This window comes from Ochlerotatus camptorhynchus, unplaced genomic scaffold (assembly GCF_037179485.1).
Source record: "Ochlerotatus camptorhynchus isolate MF236.1 unplaced genomic scaffold, CSIRO-AGI_Acam_v1.1 ptg000077l, whole genome shotgun sequence".
NCBI lineage: Eukaryota > Metazoa > Arthropoda > Insecta > Diptera > Culicidae > Ochlerotatus > Ochlerotatus camptorhynchus.
Window position 1 is genome coordinate 9420040 of NW_027040567.1, and position 19364 is coordinate 9439403.

Consider the following 19364-nt stretch of genomic DNA (forward strand, 5'->3'; position numbering starts at 1 on the left):
GATGCTAAATGTAAAGAAACCGAAAATCCTTACACTTATCACACTTATCCCAAATCAAAATGAAGCACATATAAGATTAGTTGCAATACCAGTATCGCACCCAACGTCAGTGCCTATACGTAAGCGTACTACAACGCGGCTTTCAAATAAAGGAGTAACAAGTGTGATACTATCACTTCAGGCTAGAACTTTGGTTCTCTTATGCAATGGTTCATCAGAGAGGGGAAGCTCAGTAATCCTCATCGCATGCTCATGACGCCATGAGCCAACGATGCCGGACCTAAACCAACCGTCTCCAACGCTCCACTATGAAGCATAAGATTAGGCCCGCCCACCAACGTCCAGGTTAAAAAACTAGCCAAGGGGAGGGAAATACCCCCTTAGTAAAAATTCAGGTTCATATTTCAAAAGATGCAAAATTAAATTTGAAGAAACTTCTCTGGAGACACTTCTTCTTCTTATTCGCATTTCAAGCTTATTACTTAGTGTATATTAGCTAATTGCAACTTAGTGTTCTAAATGCACTTCCTCTGTTATTAATTGAGAGCTTTCGATGCCAATTACCAATGCATGAATTTGTATATTGTGTGGCAAGCACAATGATACTCTATTTAATCACGCTTACTACTTACTATCCCACGTCAAAACCAATAGGAATAGAACTGTTTGCGTATGTTTTCTTCAAAACATTCAATACCTTTTGCAGAAACATGCAGAAACATGATTTAGATATAAAAAACTGCTAGATATGGGAGTTTTTTTAATGGTATTTTTTTTTTCTTACATAAAATATTTTTTGAAACTCTACTGGTTCGAAGTAGTGCCAACAATTGCTCAAAACATCAGTATACAAAAAAAAATCAGAATATTACACCGCACTAGATTCTAGTGTTCTATTATATTCATCAAATGTATGTGTTTTGATATTTTGAACAACTTTGTAGAACATTTCAAGCCAGTAGAAGTTTATCGAAAATTAACTTAAATTTTGGATCTAACTTCCAGGAGGATTAATCATTGATCTGTTCATGCCAAAAAATGGAATTTTCATATTCAGAAACTTTCCCGAAGACACCACTAGTCTAAAATCGAAGACATCTCTTTTTGATATGTTGTCTTCGCTAAAATGCAAGATTCACTAGATAATGACTTTTGACCGTCTTTCACAGATCTGGACCACTGTGCGACGTGTGACCATGGAGCAAGTAGAGTAAAAACGACTTCTTCGGTCAGCAGAGGATATCAAGGTCAACCAAAGCTGCTTCGACGTAAATAGTGCGCTATAAAAAATATTTTTCGGAATTACACAATCAATGGGTACTTTAACGATACTTTGAACTTCAAACTTACAAGAAGAGGTTGAAAGGTATATGTTTGACACATAAACCCAGTCAATTTTTTCACTTTCAGAGAGCCATAATTAGCGGTTTTATGATTCGTTGAGCGCTCACTTTGAGTGAACGCTCACAAATCATAAAATCGCTGATTGAGCCTCCTGAAAGCGAAATTGCCAGGTTTTCTATTTCAAACGCATACTTTTGAACCTCTTCTTGTAAGTAACAAGTTCAATATATCATGATAGAATCCAATGATTCCGTATTTCAGAAAACATTTTTTTTATTCTGAAGTGAGTCGAAGCAAATCTAGTGTCAACCATAAACTAGTCACCTACAGAAACAATTCAAGACCAACAATTGAAAAGGCTTCAACTCGATTTTTTAAACAAACCTTGCAAGGCCATTTTGTCGTGAACCGAAGTCCGCCAACGCAAACCGACAAAATGAACTGGTAGGGGAAATTCTCATCTATCCGATTGTGTTTTGGGTTTGCGAATGTAATGTATAAGGTTTGTTTACAAAATGAAGTTGTGACCTTTTCAATTGTTGGCCTTGAATTGGTTGAAGAACCACCCACCACGCTCTTTGAGGGATTCCAAACTTGTTCCCCCACTCGATCTTTTGCCCCACCTTACGTATGTAGGATCAAATCTAGTCGGATGAGATGCTCGTTATCCAATTTAAGCTTGCATTAGACTAAACAAGTTGGCATAATTTGTGTGTGTGTGTCATTGTTAGTTTGCAAAACAAAACAAATTATCTTGACTTTGGACCATCGACTTGCAGACATATTTTACCTTTCAGTACTTGCGCCGTTGTACAAAGTACAACACGAAAAAAAAAGTTTCTGACTTTGGAACACGCTCCATGTAAAACTAAACATGTTTCATGTTTAGACCAATTCTTGAAGAATTTTTTGGAACTCATCAGGATTCAAGAAGTGCCCTCGAGTTTTGTACAACGCACGAGTGCTAGGTTAAAACAATCAAAACGCATCTGTGGTAAACCTTACTACCTGCAAAACTGCGGAACAAGCCCGAGACTTCCGTTTCTAAATAAATATTTACCGCGATTTCCCCTGATAACGGACGGCCACCGATAACACCGAGTGAGCTTACGTTTAATACCCCTCACATGTCACACATTCATTAAGCGTAAAGTTTCCGAAGGTGTCATCCAAACGAGACAGACAAAGAAACTCTTGCCCAGCATTGGTTGCGTTTATTCTATAGCACACAAAAGCCAGTGATCCAGCCAACTGACAATCTCGGGTTGTCTTAAGTTGGATTATCAACTACAAGTCCCGTGTGCATTTGACGTTCAAAACGGCATTGAAGGTCAGATCAAATTGGAGAAATTTAAATCATACAGAAAATCTAGCCGTGTCAACTTACATTGGCCAGTCCATAGGCAAAGACCACCATCCATCCCCAACCACCGTCAGGTGGTCGCAGTTGTGCTGGTTCTGCCATCCTATCTCCGTAGTGCCGTCTTTGGAAAAATTCACAGTATATTGTCAGTCACGTAGACACTTCCCGTGGATGTCACTATCTCCGACTGCTGCAGCAGCTTTCAAATTGTTCCGAATGATTCTGCTAGTATCTCGATTACAATCATGAAGACCGAGAGTAACATATCTTTTGAACCATCACCGTCGAATGTATCATGTGCACCAGACCAAATTTGGCTTATCAGCTGTTCACGAACACGCAACAGTCAGTGCATATCACGATCCGGTCGCACAACGCCGCGGACTTAAGTCTTCAAACTGTAACCCGTTCAACGACCAGACTAGAGCAAATAATGATACTCCAATTGCAGTATCACGCTTGATTACTTTGATTACGGTGTATATTTGACACTTTCCGTTCGTTAATGCAAATCACTATTTCTCGCTTTACCGTGTTGTGTTACAAGCTACTATAATTCACTATGCAGCGAGAGTTGATGCTTTGTTACGAAGGGCTCCTATTAGCCATCTGCCTTTGTTCAAGGTTCGAATAAATTATTGCCGAATTAGTATTTCGTACCGAAATGCGACTAAAACCGGTGGAAGGTCGTTGCTTGTTGAATGCTTCCGTTTGGGTACGGTTTCTGAACGACACTGGACACGAACGCTAGAGACCATGGCGATAAAAAAAATTGCTCAGTTTGCGCTGCTTGGTGCTCTCTCTGAATCACGAGGGCGCTTAACGAATAATGCGCGCGCGAGATAATCGGGCCGGGTGCGATACGTTTATCGTGACTTTGGTTGTTGTATAGCACGCTCTATCGCTTTGGAGATAGAAGCCTAGGTTGAGGTGGGTTTCGGTGGAAGCTTGGCTCCCGGTGGGTGTGTTTATTATCTGCAATGGAAGGAAAGGAATGAGTTAAAAACGCATATTTTCACTAAATGCATGATATTAGAGTATTTTAAAATAGGTCAATCCTGGAATTTCAAAATTAAAAGTTATTTGGTTCACGGGAACCCCTCGCTTCAAAGGTTTTGATGTTTGTATGGAAAAAATCGACTAAATGTATGGGTGAACGAACCACTTTCACATTCGCGACTCTAGGTGGCGCTGTAGTTGGTCGATTTTCGTCGTGTACAAAATGTAGAATCTTTGGAGCATTGGGAACATCTTGGCTGAAGACTGGATTTGAATCCGAGTTAACCCCGAAAAGTTATTAGCATTTCAAATGAACATCATCTGCCTTTCTTTTGGTGAGGGCCTAACGCGCTTTGTGTAGTTTTTCCACCATGAAATAGGCTGTTCGAATGTTCGAAATTATTGTCAACTGAAAATTGAAACAGATTGACCAAGTGGTTTCGGTTTTATTCAGGTGTTTCCTACACTGAACCAATATGACATATTCCTGTTATGTGGAAATCTTATAAATTTGCGCTATAAGATAATCCATTGAAAATTATATGATTGAAAATGTGCCAGGTAAATTCTATATGAATATCTGATACATTTACAATGCTGATGATTTGGTAACTTTTATATGATCGTCGTATGATAAATGAAAATCGATCAAATTATAATAATTAACTGAAATGGATTTGAAACCCATAAGCATAAGCTACACTTTTCACCACAATATAATATAGGTATGTGTCATAAATCAATCGAAGTAAAGTTTGTGTGAAAATCACATGAAATTTACTTCTTCTTTTGACACATATATTTAATCGATTTCTAAAAATAAATCGAAAAATAAACATCAGGCAGTGGGAGCTTTCACAGTTGTGCCTTTTTTATTGTAGCTGATTTGGGATTCGATCAAGGACTGTTGAGGTGTGATGCTTTCGGTTTCTGCGCTCGATTTCACAGGGCCACGGCTGACTTCAAGATTGAGCTCGTTCAAATAGCATGAAGTAAGAACAGCTCTCCCGACATGGAATGCAGTGCAACGTTATGCTCGTTTTGCTAGAGTGAAGACAAATAGCACTGACAAATTTATGTTCCGTTTCGGTGGTGTGGTGTGGTTTGTTCAAATCTTTCTTAATGCACCTGTGTGCAATAAATCAACGACTAAATTATATAAGTTGATGTAACTGGTTCATGAAGTTCGAGTACTAGGGCTGGAATCTGAATTAGCCGTGTAGAAGACTTACAATTAGAATCATAGCAAAGGAAATATTGCAGTAGAATCATTTTTTTTTTCAATCTCAATACATTCTTTTCCGGAAACAAACAAAGATTATTCAATACAGTATAATTGTTGTTAGTAGTATTTAGTTCAACTAATCATTTTAATGAGTGTACGATAACATCGTTGAAAATCGTTTCAATAATTTATAAAGAACAATCATGTAAGATGTATTTTATTTGGAGCGATATTCAGCCCAGAAAAACATGCAAAAACAAACGTTTGCTGTTGGATTTCTTAAAAGGCATATCTATATGACTATTAAATGATTGGGATGCATCTGTTTACAATCTTTAAACCTCAAAAATCAAAGGAAGCTATTCCAATTAGATATACATGTTTTCCTATACTGCAAAGTTAAATGACAGTCCAATAGTTTCTTCATGTCTGTTTACACGCGACATATCAACAAACGTCAAAAATCATTAAAAGCAACTCCAATAAAATATACATCATTATCTTATAAGATATACATTTTAGTGAGCAATATTCATCATGAAAACAGGTATATTTTAATGGATTTTCTCATAGTGCAAACTTATATGATTTTCCATTAGTTTCTAGATGTCTGTTCCCACCCATGACATATCAACAGTTTTTCACCATGAAATATATCAGACAATATTCATATACTTATTACCTATCGCTAACCACGTTCGAAGCAAAGTATTATCAAGTACTAAGTATGTGAAATTACGATAGAAATCATTCCATATCGCAGTCATAGCTTTTAAGTGATAATCCAATGGAATCTATCAATCATCACATAGAATGAATAAATCTGCTGACATTGCTATGTTATAAGATGGATCCAATAAACGGTACATGTCGATTTGTTTCAGTGTAGAGGCCATCGGGTGGGGAAAAGGTACCAGTCGTCTAGAACAAGGTGATACTGGTGATCCACAGCAAAAGGTAGCTGTGGGTAATGCTGATTAGCAAATCCAACCCACAACCTGCTTCGAAATGCTGAGTGTCCACTGGAAGGCCATCCTATTTAGATTTGGCCTAATGTGATTATTCTCTGAAGCTGGAGAAGATGTTCGAAGGAGTTAGGTCTTAATCATTTGCCAGTTCCATTTTACGAAACGACAGGTTCTAGTTTGCAAGACAGATGTTGATGCTATTGATGTTGCTTCTTACAGCTGTTAGGTAGCAGCCTCCTGTCAAGTTTATTCATTAGTTGAAAAATTAACTAGTCAATAAACAAATCAAGCTTTATCGGTAGTTCTTATACGTAATTCTCAACAGTCTTCCAGTTAAAATTTCTTTCCCATAGTTGCCCAAGAGAATCAACACGTCAGTGAATCTAATGTACTCATATTATTTGTTCTTACAAACTCATGCTACAATATACATCTCATCTTTCTTCAAATCGAAATCTAACATTTCAAAACAGAGAAATATCTTGTGGTAGGAAAATGCTGACTAAAAGTAAATTGGTACGCACAAAAAGTAGTACTTTTATTAAAACTTCAAAGTTACAGCATTAGATGGTTACATTTCTCCTGTTCAAACGAAATCTCGAACCTTCCTCTTGATGGAGCCCATCCGCGCCCGCATAGTGGAAACGGACACGGAATCAGCGCATTTCTTCCATTTTGCCCGCATTTGCTGGATGTTCTTGACTGCCCCGCCGCTTCGTCGAAGTCGCTGCTTTGAAATTTGCCTAGTATTTTTCGGTTGGTCTAAATTCCGGGCAATTCGGAGGATTCATTAGCTTGGGGACATAATCGATCTTGTTGGCAGCATACCACCGACGAACCGACCTGGCACTGGATGAACCGACATGCCATCTCGTCGAAGCAATTCCGTTCCCATGGCTTGGCAAACTGCCTCTGGATGAAACCGCGAATCGAGCTCTGAATTACCACTGTGCCGTTCTACTGACGGTGGACATCCATCCTTCCTCTTTTGGTGCTTCTGCTGTGCCTTCCGGATGATCGTGATACGGTCCCGTCTCTGCGATGCACCACCGTGATTTTGCTGTGGCCGTCAACGGCAGTCTCCTACATACGTGTGTTCTTCGGTTTCTCGTTGGCTAAGTCCATAGTGGCCCAGATGTAGAATTTGTTGTTCGTCTCCATCTGTTTTATGAACAGCGCTGACGATATCGAGTGATTGGTGATTGTGAAATTGATTACGTCTCATGAAAATCCTGTACATGGTCTTAACATGACCGTAGGAATACAAAGAGAAAGTCGACGAAGATAATCTGTCAGATTGGTAGTGGTAGTGTCACATTGGTAGTGGTTACTTCGCTGCTCTGGCTGAACATTCCGCGGGGGTAATGGTTGGAAGCGTTGCCGTCGGAGCTGGAATTGGGTGTTAATCGGTTGTTGCCCCACCGGGGAGATGTTTTCTAAATCGGAAACTGTAGCGGTGGATTTTATTAGAGGGGGCACGGTTGGAATATTTCTCACCACGCTATGTTTGATGTGCTGTAATGGAATCTTCACGTTGTAGTTAACTTGCATGGTGCTAACGAGAAGGGGATCGGAGTTAGTTATTACCATTTTCAATCAGGCTGCTGTTACGACTACTGGATCAATCGATGCTGATAGGATCGTTGCATTATAGGTGAAATTCCAGATGTTTAGAAGAATAACTGTTTGGAGAGCTTTTTTGATCAGCGACGAGCCTTTTGAAGTGACAACTGGGACTGGCTGCTAAGGAAAAAGAACAACTGCTGAAGGCTGGCTGGAACTGCAAGTTATTGCTGGTAGTAAGCAGGCATCGGCACAGGTTCTTCCATAATATTCAAGCTATTATAAACAAAACTGACGTCTAATATGAGAAGCATATTCTTATAGAGAGTAAACGGAGTAAGCGGAGGAAAAAAATCGATTAAATATTGAGGTACATTGAGTTACTCGCTGCAAAAAAGCAACTCAGAATAAACCTGTCCCACCCCTTGGGTTTAACGTATTTTAAATATAGCGTCTTGGGCAAGATTTTGAATGTAGTTTCTATGAGCTGGCACGTCGGTTCGTCGGTGAGCATACAACTCCAGAACAACCTTGGAGTTGTGGCAGTTGGCCAAATTGAGTGAAAAGATGACGTTGCGGATGAACGGCAATGCACACTTTTTCAGGCATTCTTCGATGTAAACATGGGATGTCATCGTCGAGGATGTGACGAATGGTTTCATTTTCATGCCACAATTGCAAATCGCTCGCCAATTCATGGCCTTCTTCGCGAACTTGTCGGCAAACACGAATTTGAATATTCTCGGCACATCCCCACATCCAGTCGCGATGTAAAACTTTTGACCGGGAAGCTGCCTAAAATCGAGTTTGACGTATGTTTCGTCATCGATCATGCCCTTGCACGCTTTTTGGCCACGGAATTATGCTTCATATGTCGGTTAGGATGTTTACTGGCTTTGTACGACTTGTATCCTTCCCTGGCAAGGATGTTCCGTACCGTTTGAAAGTTGGCGTTATACTTTCTGGCCACATCTCGGATCGAAAGACCGGGGATGGCTTTAACGCTCCTCAACACCTTGCTGCGCAGCTGACGATCCCTGATTCCAATTTTTTTGTAGGTCCGCTGATTCCTTTCCATACTGAGGGTTTCCTTGTAGGTTTTGAGCACTCGGTACACTGTTGTTTTCGGCATCTTCAGCACTTTAGCCAGCTTGGAACCGGACCACTCCGGATGTTCCAGGTGTTTGTGCACAATATTTTTTTCTTCTTTCGAGTTCCATTTGACGTTATTTCTGAACGCGATCGACTACTTTGATCAAGCTTGCACCAGTTGCTCTCTATAGAAGTGTAAAAAAACCACTGTCAAAGATTTTCGATTCCCAACACTAGAGGCGTGCTAGCGGCGCGCGAAGGGCGTACCAATTTACTTTTAGTCAGCCTTTACATATAGGGTTTAACACATCATCATGCACCAATCCATGTGTTTTCGCGTATCACCCAAAAATACGCAGAGCTTGAGCTTGAGCTTGAGCTTGAGCTTGAGCTTGATTGACCGCCCACGGTTGCTACTCTGTTATTGCCAGATCAGCTGTAATTACACAGAGAACCAATAGACGATGCTTGGGACTAGCAATCATCCTCAATGTGTAAAAACTGGTGATCTTGAATTAGGCAATACCAGCGCCGGCCGCGCCCGAACACAGGTCAAGAAAGGAATGGGAAGGATTGTGTTGACATGACACTCGCTTTGATGGAAGCCGAGAACACCTCTGCACTTCCACGAGGAATCACTGGGATGTTGGATAAGAGGGTTGGGTTTGCAGCAGGGTTCGTTTTGGTAAACGATAAGCTGAATTGATGTCCTAACGATCATATAACGCGAAGGAGCTTGGGACTAAAACCACGGTCTTCTGCTCAGTAAGCAAAAACGTTTGCCACTAGGCAGACGAGCACCTTTTTAATCACCGAGATGCTGTTATTACCATGTAGTCATATTAACAAATAAAACGATTGACGAATCTTGAATGTGGATGGGCCTGAGATTAGACTCATGATGTTCTGCTCAGTAAGCAAAAACGGTTGCTCTAAGGCCACCGAGCCCCTCATATCACATAATACCGTTGCTCAAATTTTTGTATACATTCAAACCCGGAACCAACGACAACAACGAGTTTCGCAAAATACACGATACACAAGCGATTTTACCATAAATCTCTTTGATATGTAAGGACCTGGGACCGCGTTTTTCTGCTCAGTAAGCAGGCCACTGTAACCGACGATCTTTCAAATCCGAAAACTAAAAACTACGAAAAAGTACTTAGGCCTTCATTAAGTTCCACTTTCAGGCTATAAATAGGCTCTTTTCAAAAGTTACGCGAGAAATACGCACAATCGTCGCCTACCTCGCAAAACTGGTTCCAAACGACAACAAAGGCATAAGCAACGATGGATTGTTGAACTTTGCTGGCTGGTGTAGTGCTGCTGAAAAAAGATAAGTCTATTATTTTGGTTAGTGATCGTTTGGATTTGGGTCACCCCACGTTGTGTTTAGGTTAGTATAAATAAATAATACTATTTAGTCATATAAATCACCACACCTCATTATCTTCAGCGTTATCGGTTTTCGTTTCTGGATCTTTAGTTGCCTCTGTGATATACTAACTTGCGGCATACTATTTTGCGAGTGTATATGAGCGTGTACCATGTAGCTCATCTCTCATCGTGATGGTGGGACATAGTAGACAAATTAGTGAGAAAACAAGGAGGTATTAGTATTAGTTATATGTAAACAAACAAAACAAAAGAAAAGAAGAGGAAAGAAGAGCAGAAAAATAAAAAGGGGATAAAGTAGATAACAATGGAAAGAAACGTAGGCAGATTATTAGAAAAGGCATTATCCGAGACCTCAATCAAATGTCACTCCCGCCGAGATCTCAGCGAAACCATCCCCGCCGAGACCCGCACAGCCGAGCTCGGTAGAGAAAACTAAGTGTGTAGATAGATTAGTAGGAAAATAAATAAAACTACTTTATGACTCAAAGTGCAATGAATGAGCGTTAGTTTCGGGATCATTTCAGTGTTAGAGTTATGTTAGTTTTGATCCGTAATCAGCCCTGCTGACCCCTCCAACATTAGTTGCAGGCAGTGGTTGTTAGATAATGCGGCACTGTAACTACTACTATTTTAGAGGTATGATTCGTCAAGTTTGTACAACTCAATGTTTCAATTGAGCCAAACTATCTATCTTACAATTACAAAAGCAAACCGAAACTTACAGTTATATGCAAATGCAAAATGAAACTTGACAAATCATCGTCAAAATTATTACAAGGCAGGGCCTGACGATTTGAATCTAATTTAATTTTGATCAGTGAACGGGCACCATATGGTACATTTTCTCAACATGAACCTACCATTTCCAGCCTATCTGAACTATTTAATAAATGGAAGCGATAACATGGGTTACGCTCCCCCTAAGCGGGCCCTCCGCATCCTGTCTCTGTCTTATCTCAAATACAAAATGCCAATGGTATGAATGTATCTATATATATTGGTCAGGCTTCAGAATCGTCCAGTGGGCAGTGCGCTCTACACTCCAAGTTACCTTTTTTTCAAATTAACCGCAAATTTGATATTTTACCCATTGAGTGTTGATTAGTCACAATGAAACATTGTGAGAGAAGTTGAGGTTTCTAGTGTATTAAATAATCTAGGTCCTATTTAGGATTATATCTGAAAAATCCAAATCTGGCCAACGCCCACCCTAAACCTAAACCTGTTCTAATCCACCTGAAATGACTAACGTATGGAAAACTTCGTATCACCCAAAAATACGCAGAGCTGCAAAATGTTTATTTTTCAGCGCACATTTTTTCTTGAAAAGCACAATACTTGCCCACCACTTAGCCGAAGACAACATTTTGATCAAATAAAACATTCTCGAGATACGTATTTTTTGAAATGATGCGTATCATTTTTACATAAGCCTTTTTCAGAAGTTAGTTGCGTACTAAACTAGTGAATCAAATGCGTAAAAAGGCATGTTGGACAATAACAAGCAACAAGTTTCGACCTGATCGTTAAAGGTTGATCAGCATATAAAAAAAAATCGCCATTTGAAATGGAATCGCTCAACATCAATTGAATTCATAATTCCGAAAAACATGATTTTATCTGAAATGAGAATTTGCAATCATGGTTAAAAGTTTAATCTTCAAAGTTATTTCAATTAAGGAAGATGCAGGGAGACTAGCCATGATGAACTGCGAAGTGTTTAAGACTGCTGAAAATTGGACTTCCGTATCCTGAGCACTCAATCAACGCTGTGATTCCAGTAGCAAAACAGCCATTTCCCAAGATGAAGAATGTTCAAGTACGGATTCCCGTTAATCAAGATGTCACTCCAATCGTTCAAAGAGCTCGTCGTCCTTTTATTGCATTACTCAGTCGGATTTAACATAAATTGGATCAGCAAACGATATTATCGAATTCGTAACGGGACCATCGCCTTGGGTATCACCATTGTGAAGGACAATGGTGATCTACGCCTTTGTGAGGAAATGTGGCGACCGAATCAAGCAATCCAGAGAGAGCATCATGTGATGCCTACGTTTGAAGACTTCTTGTCCCACTTCAAGTCATCTCGATTCTTTAGCCGATTAGACATTAAAGATGCTTTTCATCAGGTAAGAACTTTAGAAGAGAAAATAATATTGTAAAAGTAGTCGAATATTTCGGGGGTTGTATAGATAGTATATGAAGCTCTATTTGATTTCGACTTCTTCAGATTGAGCTGGAAGAATCGCCTCGATATATAACAACCTTTATTTGCCATAAAGGATTGTTCAGATACAAGCGGCTAATGTTTGGAATTTCCTGTGCTCCAGAGATGTTCCAAAAGATTTTGTAACATATTCTGTCAGACTGTGAGAATAGAGATCGCAGTAGACCGCGCTTGAAAGCTGACGTGTTTTTCTTTTGCTACGTATTTTTCGTCAGCGAATTAATTTAAATCGTTTGCTTTAATTTTTTTTAATTCATGTGCTGAAATTTTGTTTTAAGTGTTCAGAAAGTTATCATTTAGTGATAAATCGTGTTTTGCCTGTGATTGCCTTGAGTGACTCGGTTGACCTTGAATATAACCTCCAAAATATACGACGCAGCTTCAGTTCTATTGTTCGGTGTCGGTTTTCATTGCCTCCCGGGAGCCCGGTCCTTCGAGTTCGGATGCTACACTTTTGGCGTGTAGTTCTATTGAGAGATCGGTCCGGTTGGTGAATTAGCCCGGAAAAGTGTTGATAATATGTCCGTCGCGAGTTTTGGTGGTGATTCGGTGGCCGACGTTGCCATGAATCAGCAAGTTTTCCGCTTGCAACAGTGCTCGGCTGCTGGTCTCTCTCCGGTGTCGGAGATGAGTGTACCCCATTAGGCATAAATACGTTAGGCATAATGGACGTTAGGCATACGGACGTTAGGAATAATGGACGTTAGGCATAAAGTCATTAGGCACATTAGACGTTAGGCATAATATACGTTAGGCATAATGGACGTTAGGCATAAAATACCTTGCTGCTGTGCAACTCTAGAAACATGTTTCGAGCATGGTAAAAAATGCTTAAATTAGGCTAAGCGTTAAATAAAATATTATACAAGCTAAACAAACATAGTTTATTTAATAAGCACAATTTGGAATCCATTATTAATCATATCATAAGTGACGCAGCTACATATTTACTTAGATCCAATATTAGTAGCGATAGTGGTTAAGTAATCTGGCAATGAAAACTCAGCATAGTTTTGAACTATATCTAGAAATAAAAAAAAATCACACATTTGTTGTAATATATTCTTACACACATATTGCAATTGTCAAAGAAGAAATGGTTTTCCTCAAAGAACAGCTCATGAAAAAAAGAATGGTGAATTCTGTGATTTTTCATTCAATAACAAAAACAGCTAAGGTTGAATAAAATATGATGCCAAAGAACAGCTCATGAAATGAAGAATGGTGAATTCTGTGGTTTTTCATTCAATAACAAAAAAACATATCTGCTGCTTCCAGGATTTCCTGTCATACTTTTCGATACAACGATTCTATTTTTGTTGCCATTAGAATAAAAATTAGAGGAACCGTCTGCTAATGTGAGGGAGCGATACTTCCATGAACAGTGACGAGTTGCCGAAACAAACAAGGGACTGTGGCAAACGTACCATCTGTAACCCAATACTTTGCCTGTCCAAGACATCGCAAGTTTTCAGAGTTCCAAAAATTAAGGCTCTTTCATTATTGTCACCGAAGTCAGCAATCAATAGACGGCCCCCATTATCATCCTTCTGGAATTTATCGGGTAGATTATGCCTAACGTTCATTATGCCTATCGTACATTATGCCTAACGTCCGTATGCCTAACGACCGTATACCTAACGTCGTGTACCCGTCGGAGATTGCGAGCAATATGAAAGATGCCTCGCTGGATACGCCCAAGACTGGACGGGGGGCAGTTGGTGGCGGCGAACTGTGCCTGGGGAAAGCAGCAGACGCGAACCTCCTCCCAGATGACCATGACAATTCAAGAAAATTTGTGTTCGTTGAAGGAAGTATTACGACAAAGGTGAAATGAGATGCAAAGCTTAGAGAAAATCAAAATTACGGAACGCATGGATTGGAGGATCAAATTAACATGGTGAGACCAGTAAAAATACATTTTACAATAAAAAAAAAAAACATAAACTAAATACGTGCCAGGTTTGAAAAGAATATGTTCGAACCTCGAAGCGAGTATGTAATACCAATATCCATTTGATAACGGTTATGCATACATGCGGGGCTTATTGTAAGTGAAAGTAACCTCGGAATGGGCGTGACTCTCCAGACATTCTGAAATGGGTTGCTGGATCTGCAATAGAGGTTAGAGGTTAGAGGGAATGCACACACACATATATTCTGTCAGACTGTGAGAATGTTGTAATTTACAAGGATGACATATAAGTCTCGGGGGACACTGAAGAAGAACACGAAGCATTGAGGAAGCTGCTCAGAGTACTAGAGTTCCGGAATATATTGCTTAACAAGGACAAATGTATTTTTAAAGTAAAGCAAGTTGAGTTCCTTGGTCATCTGATTTCATCGGAAGGAATTAAGCCAACTATTAGTAAGGTTGAAGCGCTTCAAAAATTTCGCGAACCAAAGACTCCCGAAGAGGTAAGAAGATTCCTGGGTCTTGTCGGAAAATTCATTCCCGATTAAGCAACAATAACGCAACCTCTAAGACAACTTATCTGCAAAAATAATAGATTCACGTGGGAAAGGAAACATCAAGACAGGTTTGAGCTCTTAAAAAGGATGATCGCTGATGTACAAACTCTCTCGTTTTTCAATAACTCGCTGAGAACTCGAGTTATTGCGGATGCTTCTCCAGTGGCTCTAGGGACAGTCCTTGTTCAATTTGAAGGTAGAACTGATGCTGATCCTCGAATTATAAGCTATGCGAGCAAAAGCCTAACCATAACCGAGAAACGTTATTGCCAAACAGAGAAGGAGGCGCTAGCGTTGGTATGGGCAGTGGAAAAAAAATTCAGTTTATCTGGTTGGCAGAGAATTTGAATTGAAGACAGATCATGAGCCGTTAGAGATCATTTCAGGCATAACATTTGATAACGGCACAAAAGCATTTGTAAACAAAATTTCTAAGGTCCTGTACACACTACCCAAAGTACGCCCACGCAAGCGATTTTCTCACCTTCATCCACGCCGTGTGCTCGAATTGAGCGGTGGGTATTAAGGCCATAATCCTTCAAGTTCACCGTAAAATATCGGAAAAGTTCTGGAAATATTGCAGACTCACTGTCTCGGCTGGTAGTAGCAGAGGATCCTGTTGAATTCCAAACAGACAGCCATTTCTTAGTCCTCGCTGTTCAGGAATCAGCGGCGATTGGTGTAGTAGAAATTGAAGTTGTTACTAGATCGGACCCTGAACTTAAAGCTGTTAAAGATCGTCTCGTATCAGGAAACTGGACTAACCAGTTAGTAAAGCCATTTGAACCATTCCGAAATGAGCTGGGTTTAATTGATGATACGATTGTAAGAGGTAATAAACTAGTTGTACCTCGAGAACTTCGATCACGAATGCTCCAGCTAGCTCATGAAGGTCATCCAGGGGAATCGATCATAAAAAGACGCTTGAGAGATCGGGCCTGGTGGCCAGCTATGGATCGTGCTGTGAAGGTTGTCAGTTAAACGGAATGCCAAGTAAACCGCTCCCGATGAGCAGACGAGAATTGCCCACAAAACCTTGGATTGACGTTGCAATCGACTTCAAGGGACCTTCTGGGAAGTATTTACTTGTGGTAGTTGATTGAAGACTTGACAAAATATTTACGCGATTGGGCTATCCTAGAAAAATAACACTTGATAATGCAAAACAATTCATTGGGAAAGAATTTGGAGAATATTGCAAGATACATGAGATAGTGTTAAATCATACTACACCATATTGGCCTCAGGAAAACGGATTAGTAGAGAAACAAAATAGGTCACTTTTGAAGCGACTACAGATCAGTAACGCGTTGAAAACAGATTGGAAGAAGGATTTAAACGACTATTTACTGATGTATTATACAACTCTTCATTCAACAACCGGGAAAACTCCAACAGAACTGTGCTACGGGCGTACATCAGATCCAAGTTGCTGTCAATCGAGGGCATCGAAACCAAACCAGCAGCATCAGATTATCATGACCTGGACAAGATCAACAAGAAAAAAGGAAAACAAAGGGAGGACAGAAGGTGACACGCTCAGGAGTCAGACATCAAAGGAGGAGATACTGTTCATACGCTACAAAGAGGCAGGACCCCAAAGTCTGTGCTTCATGAAACGTAAACTCCCCATTGTAGCGCAATTTCCTTAACAACTGGTCACCCTAAAATGATACATCATTTATGCATCTTCCCTTTGCTTTTATTTAGAAAACCTTTCACGACCTCTCATTCTCTTTTCACAATCGGTAATGTAATCATGCATTGAACACACCTTACAATCAAATGTTTTGGTTTGAAACGTTTATAAACATTAGTATCGATACTGTAAACCTGAGTCAACTTGATCAGCGGGTTGTATTTGATTGTTGAAGCTTTGCAAAACAAATAATGAGTTATGCCAGTGATAGAACCCTGCTGATTGGAGGTGGGTCGAGACTTCATTCGTGTGATGTCCCGCCTCATGTCCACTCAACTATTCGTTAAACGCTCACTTGTTCCGTGTTGGGCTGGGGGACAGCAGTGTTTGTGAATTTGGACAAGGTTACCAGGACGCAGATCATATTGTTTGGTCATGTGCTGACCATCGTGGAGTCAGATCTGAGCTATACGCTCAAGGTAGACAACCTAATGTTCTAGTTCGGTTTTGGCTAGACGCGATCTGGAGTTTATGAAACTCATATATGTTTTCTTGAAGAATATTAACCATAGTTTGTAAGTTTGATTAACCTTGTGTTAAGTTTGTATTTTGTGTGTGTGTTTTTTTTTTGTTTGTATCTGTAATAATTATATAATTACAAAGCTATAGGATTAATATAGGATTAAGTACATGTTTAAGAAATAATGAAATTTTTGAATCACGAATCATATTCCAAATTGAGAAGACCGTGAGTAATTGGATAAGATTCTTTAATTTTAGATTTAAGACATTAATTATTTATAACGCAAATGATAACTTGGCTGTAAAGTTTATTCGATTGAGCCTGTAAAAATAAAGTAATTAACAAAAAAAAAATCTTGCTGTTCAGATTGACCCCGTTTTACGGTACTCCATGTACCATACCACCCGTTGAGATTGACTTGGGTGCAATTGTTTATAAAACAAATGCATTGAACTATCTCTGGCCGATACGATGGTGTTATTACTGTTTACTGCCTTAATCGGACTCTATTTTCATCATGATAGTTTACCACGTGATGAAGAAGCGATAAGGGAAGGGTGCGGCAAGTGTGCCATATGGGGCAAGAGTGCCACCCCCAATAATTTTTAAAATAAATACTTTGTCTTTTGAAATGAAATTTTAAAATTTTGCCTGTCAAAACATCACCTAATGTTGCAAAATTTTCCAAAATTCACACTGTTTGAGGTTTGGAGCAATGGAGAGCACTGATTGAGCAGGAGCATCAAATGGGGTGGTGAGCGCCAGTAGGATGAGAGCGCTAGTAAGGCGGAAGCTCCGGTTGGGCACGAGCGCCAGTGAGGTGGATTTGCCTGTTGGGCGGGAACGGCACTGGAGCGAGAGCGGCCTACATCCCGTTTGGCCTACATGCTCCGCTGGCCTCCTCTTGGAGCCACATGTGCTAATAACCCATTCAGCCTAACCTGGGAGGGAGAAGCAGATAGTACACACGGAATTCATTTTATACTTGTTCTTCTTGTCATGAAAATCTGTGCCAATGGAATCAAATCAAAATAGGCGTAGTAAAATAGTGATTGTTTGAGATTGTTCAGTTTGCAGCAGTGTTGGCAAAATCATCAATCAAATCAGTGCCAACATTTCAAAGGGGCGTAATTGCATTTGTAAACAATGGCTTTAGTTGTCGATTTCTCGTGAATGAAAGCTCACTCATGAAAATGAATGACACCAGCACGCAGAGGAATGTTTCCTGTATCAACTAGCATTTTTAATTTGGAGGGGTGGGTTTTCATTTGCGAGAAATCGACGTCTAAAGCCATTGTTTACAAAAGCAATTACGCCCCTTTGAAATGTTGGCACTGAAATGATATTTTCCGCTCTCATACGCTGTCAACATCACGCGTAATATTGGAATAAAATATCATGCTTGATATTGATTTTACAAGCTCCTTTGATATTGCGAGACTATTCACAACGTGCATAAATCAAGCTGGGAGTTGACTCGACACAAATATGATCCCGTTGCACATCGTTTTCTTAGAAAGACAAAGTATAGTTTGCTATCTCTTTTTACTCTTCCCCGATGGTAAACACGAAGTGACTGCTGCCAGCCGTTATGGAAGTTTCGGTTCCGTTCGGGTGTAAAGCAAAAATCATGAAGCTCAATCTCACCACAGTTTGTTGATATTTGCAGCTGATGAGTTTTGACAGCTTGATATTCCGAGTTGCGATATCTCAGCTTGCAAAATCAACCGCAATTTTTTGCTTGTTGATTTTCGGGTAAATGAATTAAATTTAAAAAAAAACGATGTTTCATTGGATAATATAGCTGAAAACGACAGTTTGTCATAAATTACTTTACTTTACCGCCTTGTGTATTCTTGTTGAACTGTAAGAAAAGCATAATCAAACTGCTTGGTTCCCAATGACAGTTCGTGACAGCTTGATTCTGATTCCTTTTGACGTTCATATTTTTCGAGTCTGCTTCTCCCTCCCAGTGCCTAACGTACTTCGATCAAATGAACAACGGTTTCATAAATTAAATATTAATTTCAGAGGACCGTGACGAAATTTATCGCACGAAGTCTTCGGTTCACTACCCAAGCCTCAAGTATCTGAACGAATTTGGAACTGACGAAGTTCATCCTATACCGACTATGGCGTTGTCTGCACCCTCTCGGAATGAATTTAGAGTTCTAATGGTTCTAAAGACTTACTAAGCAACTTTGCACTGTGAAAATTTCAGTCAATTTCATGGTGGAACAAAAAATGTTATACCCTTGCAAACATTGCTATTTGTATGCCTGTTCGTAAAAATGAAAAACCGCACAAAGCGCGTTAGGCCCTCACCAAGAGTAAGGCAGGTGGTGTTAATTTGAAACGCTAATAACTTTTCGGGGTTAACTCGGATTCACATCCGGTCTTGAGCCAAGATGTTCCCAATACTCCAAAGATTCTACATTTTGTACACGACGAAAATCGACCAACTACAGCGTCACCTAGAGTCGCGTTCCCCCATACATTTTCGTTTTTTCCCATACAAACTTCAAGCCCTTTGAGCGAGATGTTC

The 19364-nt window shown here is 39.9% G+C and overlaps 1 protein-coding gene across 1 annotated transcript in view; it reads right to left on the minus strand.

Annotated features, from left to right (window-relative positions):
- The window catches only part of LOC135697721 (uncharacterized), a 38379-nt gene that overhangs the window by 12442 nt on the left and 6573 nt on the right, over nt 1-19364 (minus strand). The window contains exon 2 of the mRNA XM_065217515.1: nt 2732-3682. Within this exon, the coding sequence (XP_065073587.1) occupies nt 2732-2809 (78 nt within the window). The 5' untranslated portion in view covers nt 2810-3682. The remainder of the gene's footprint in view (nt 1-2731; nt 3683-19364) is intronic.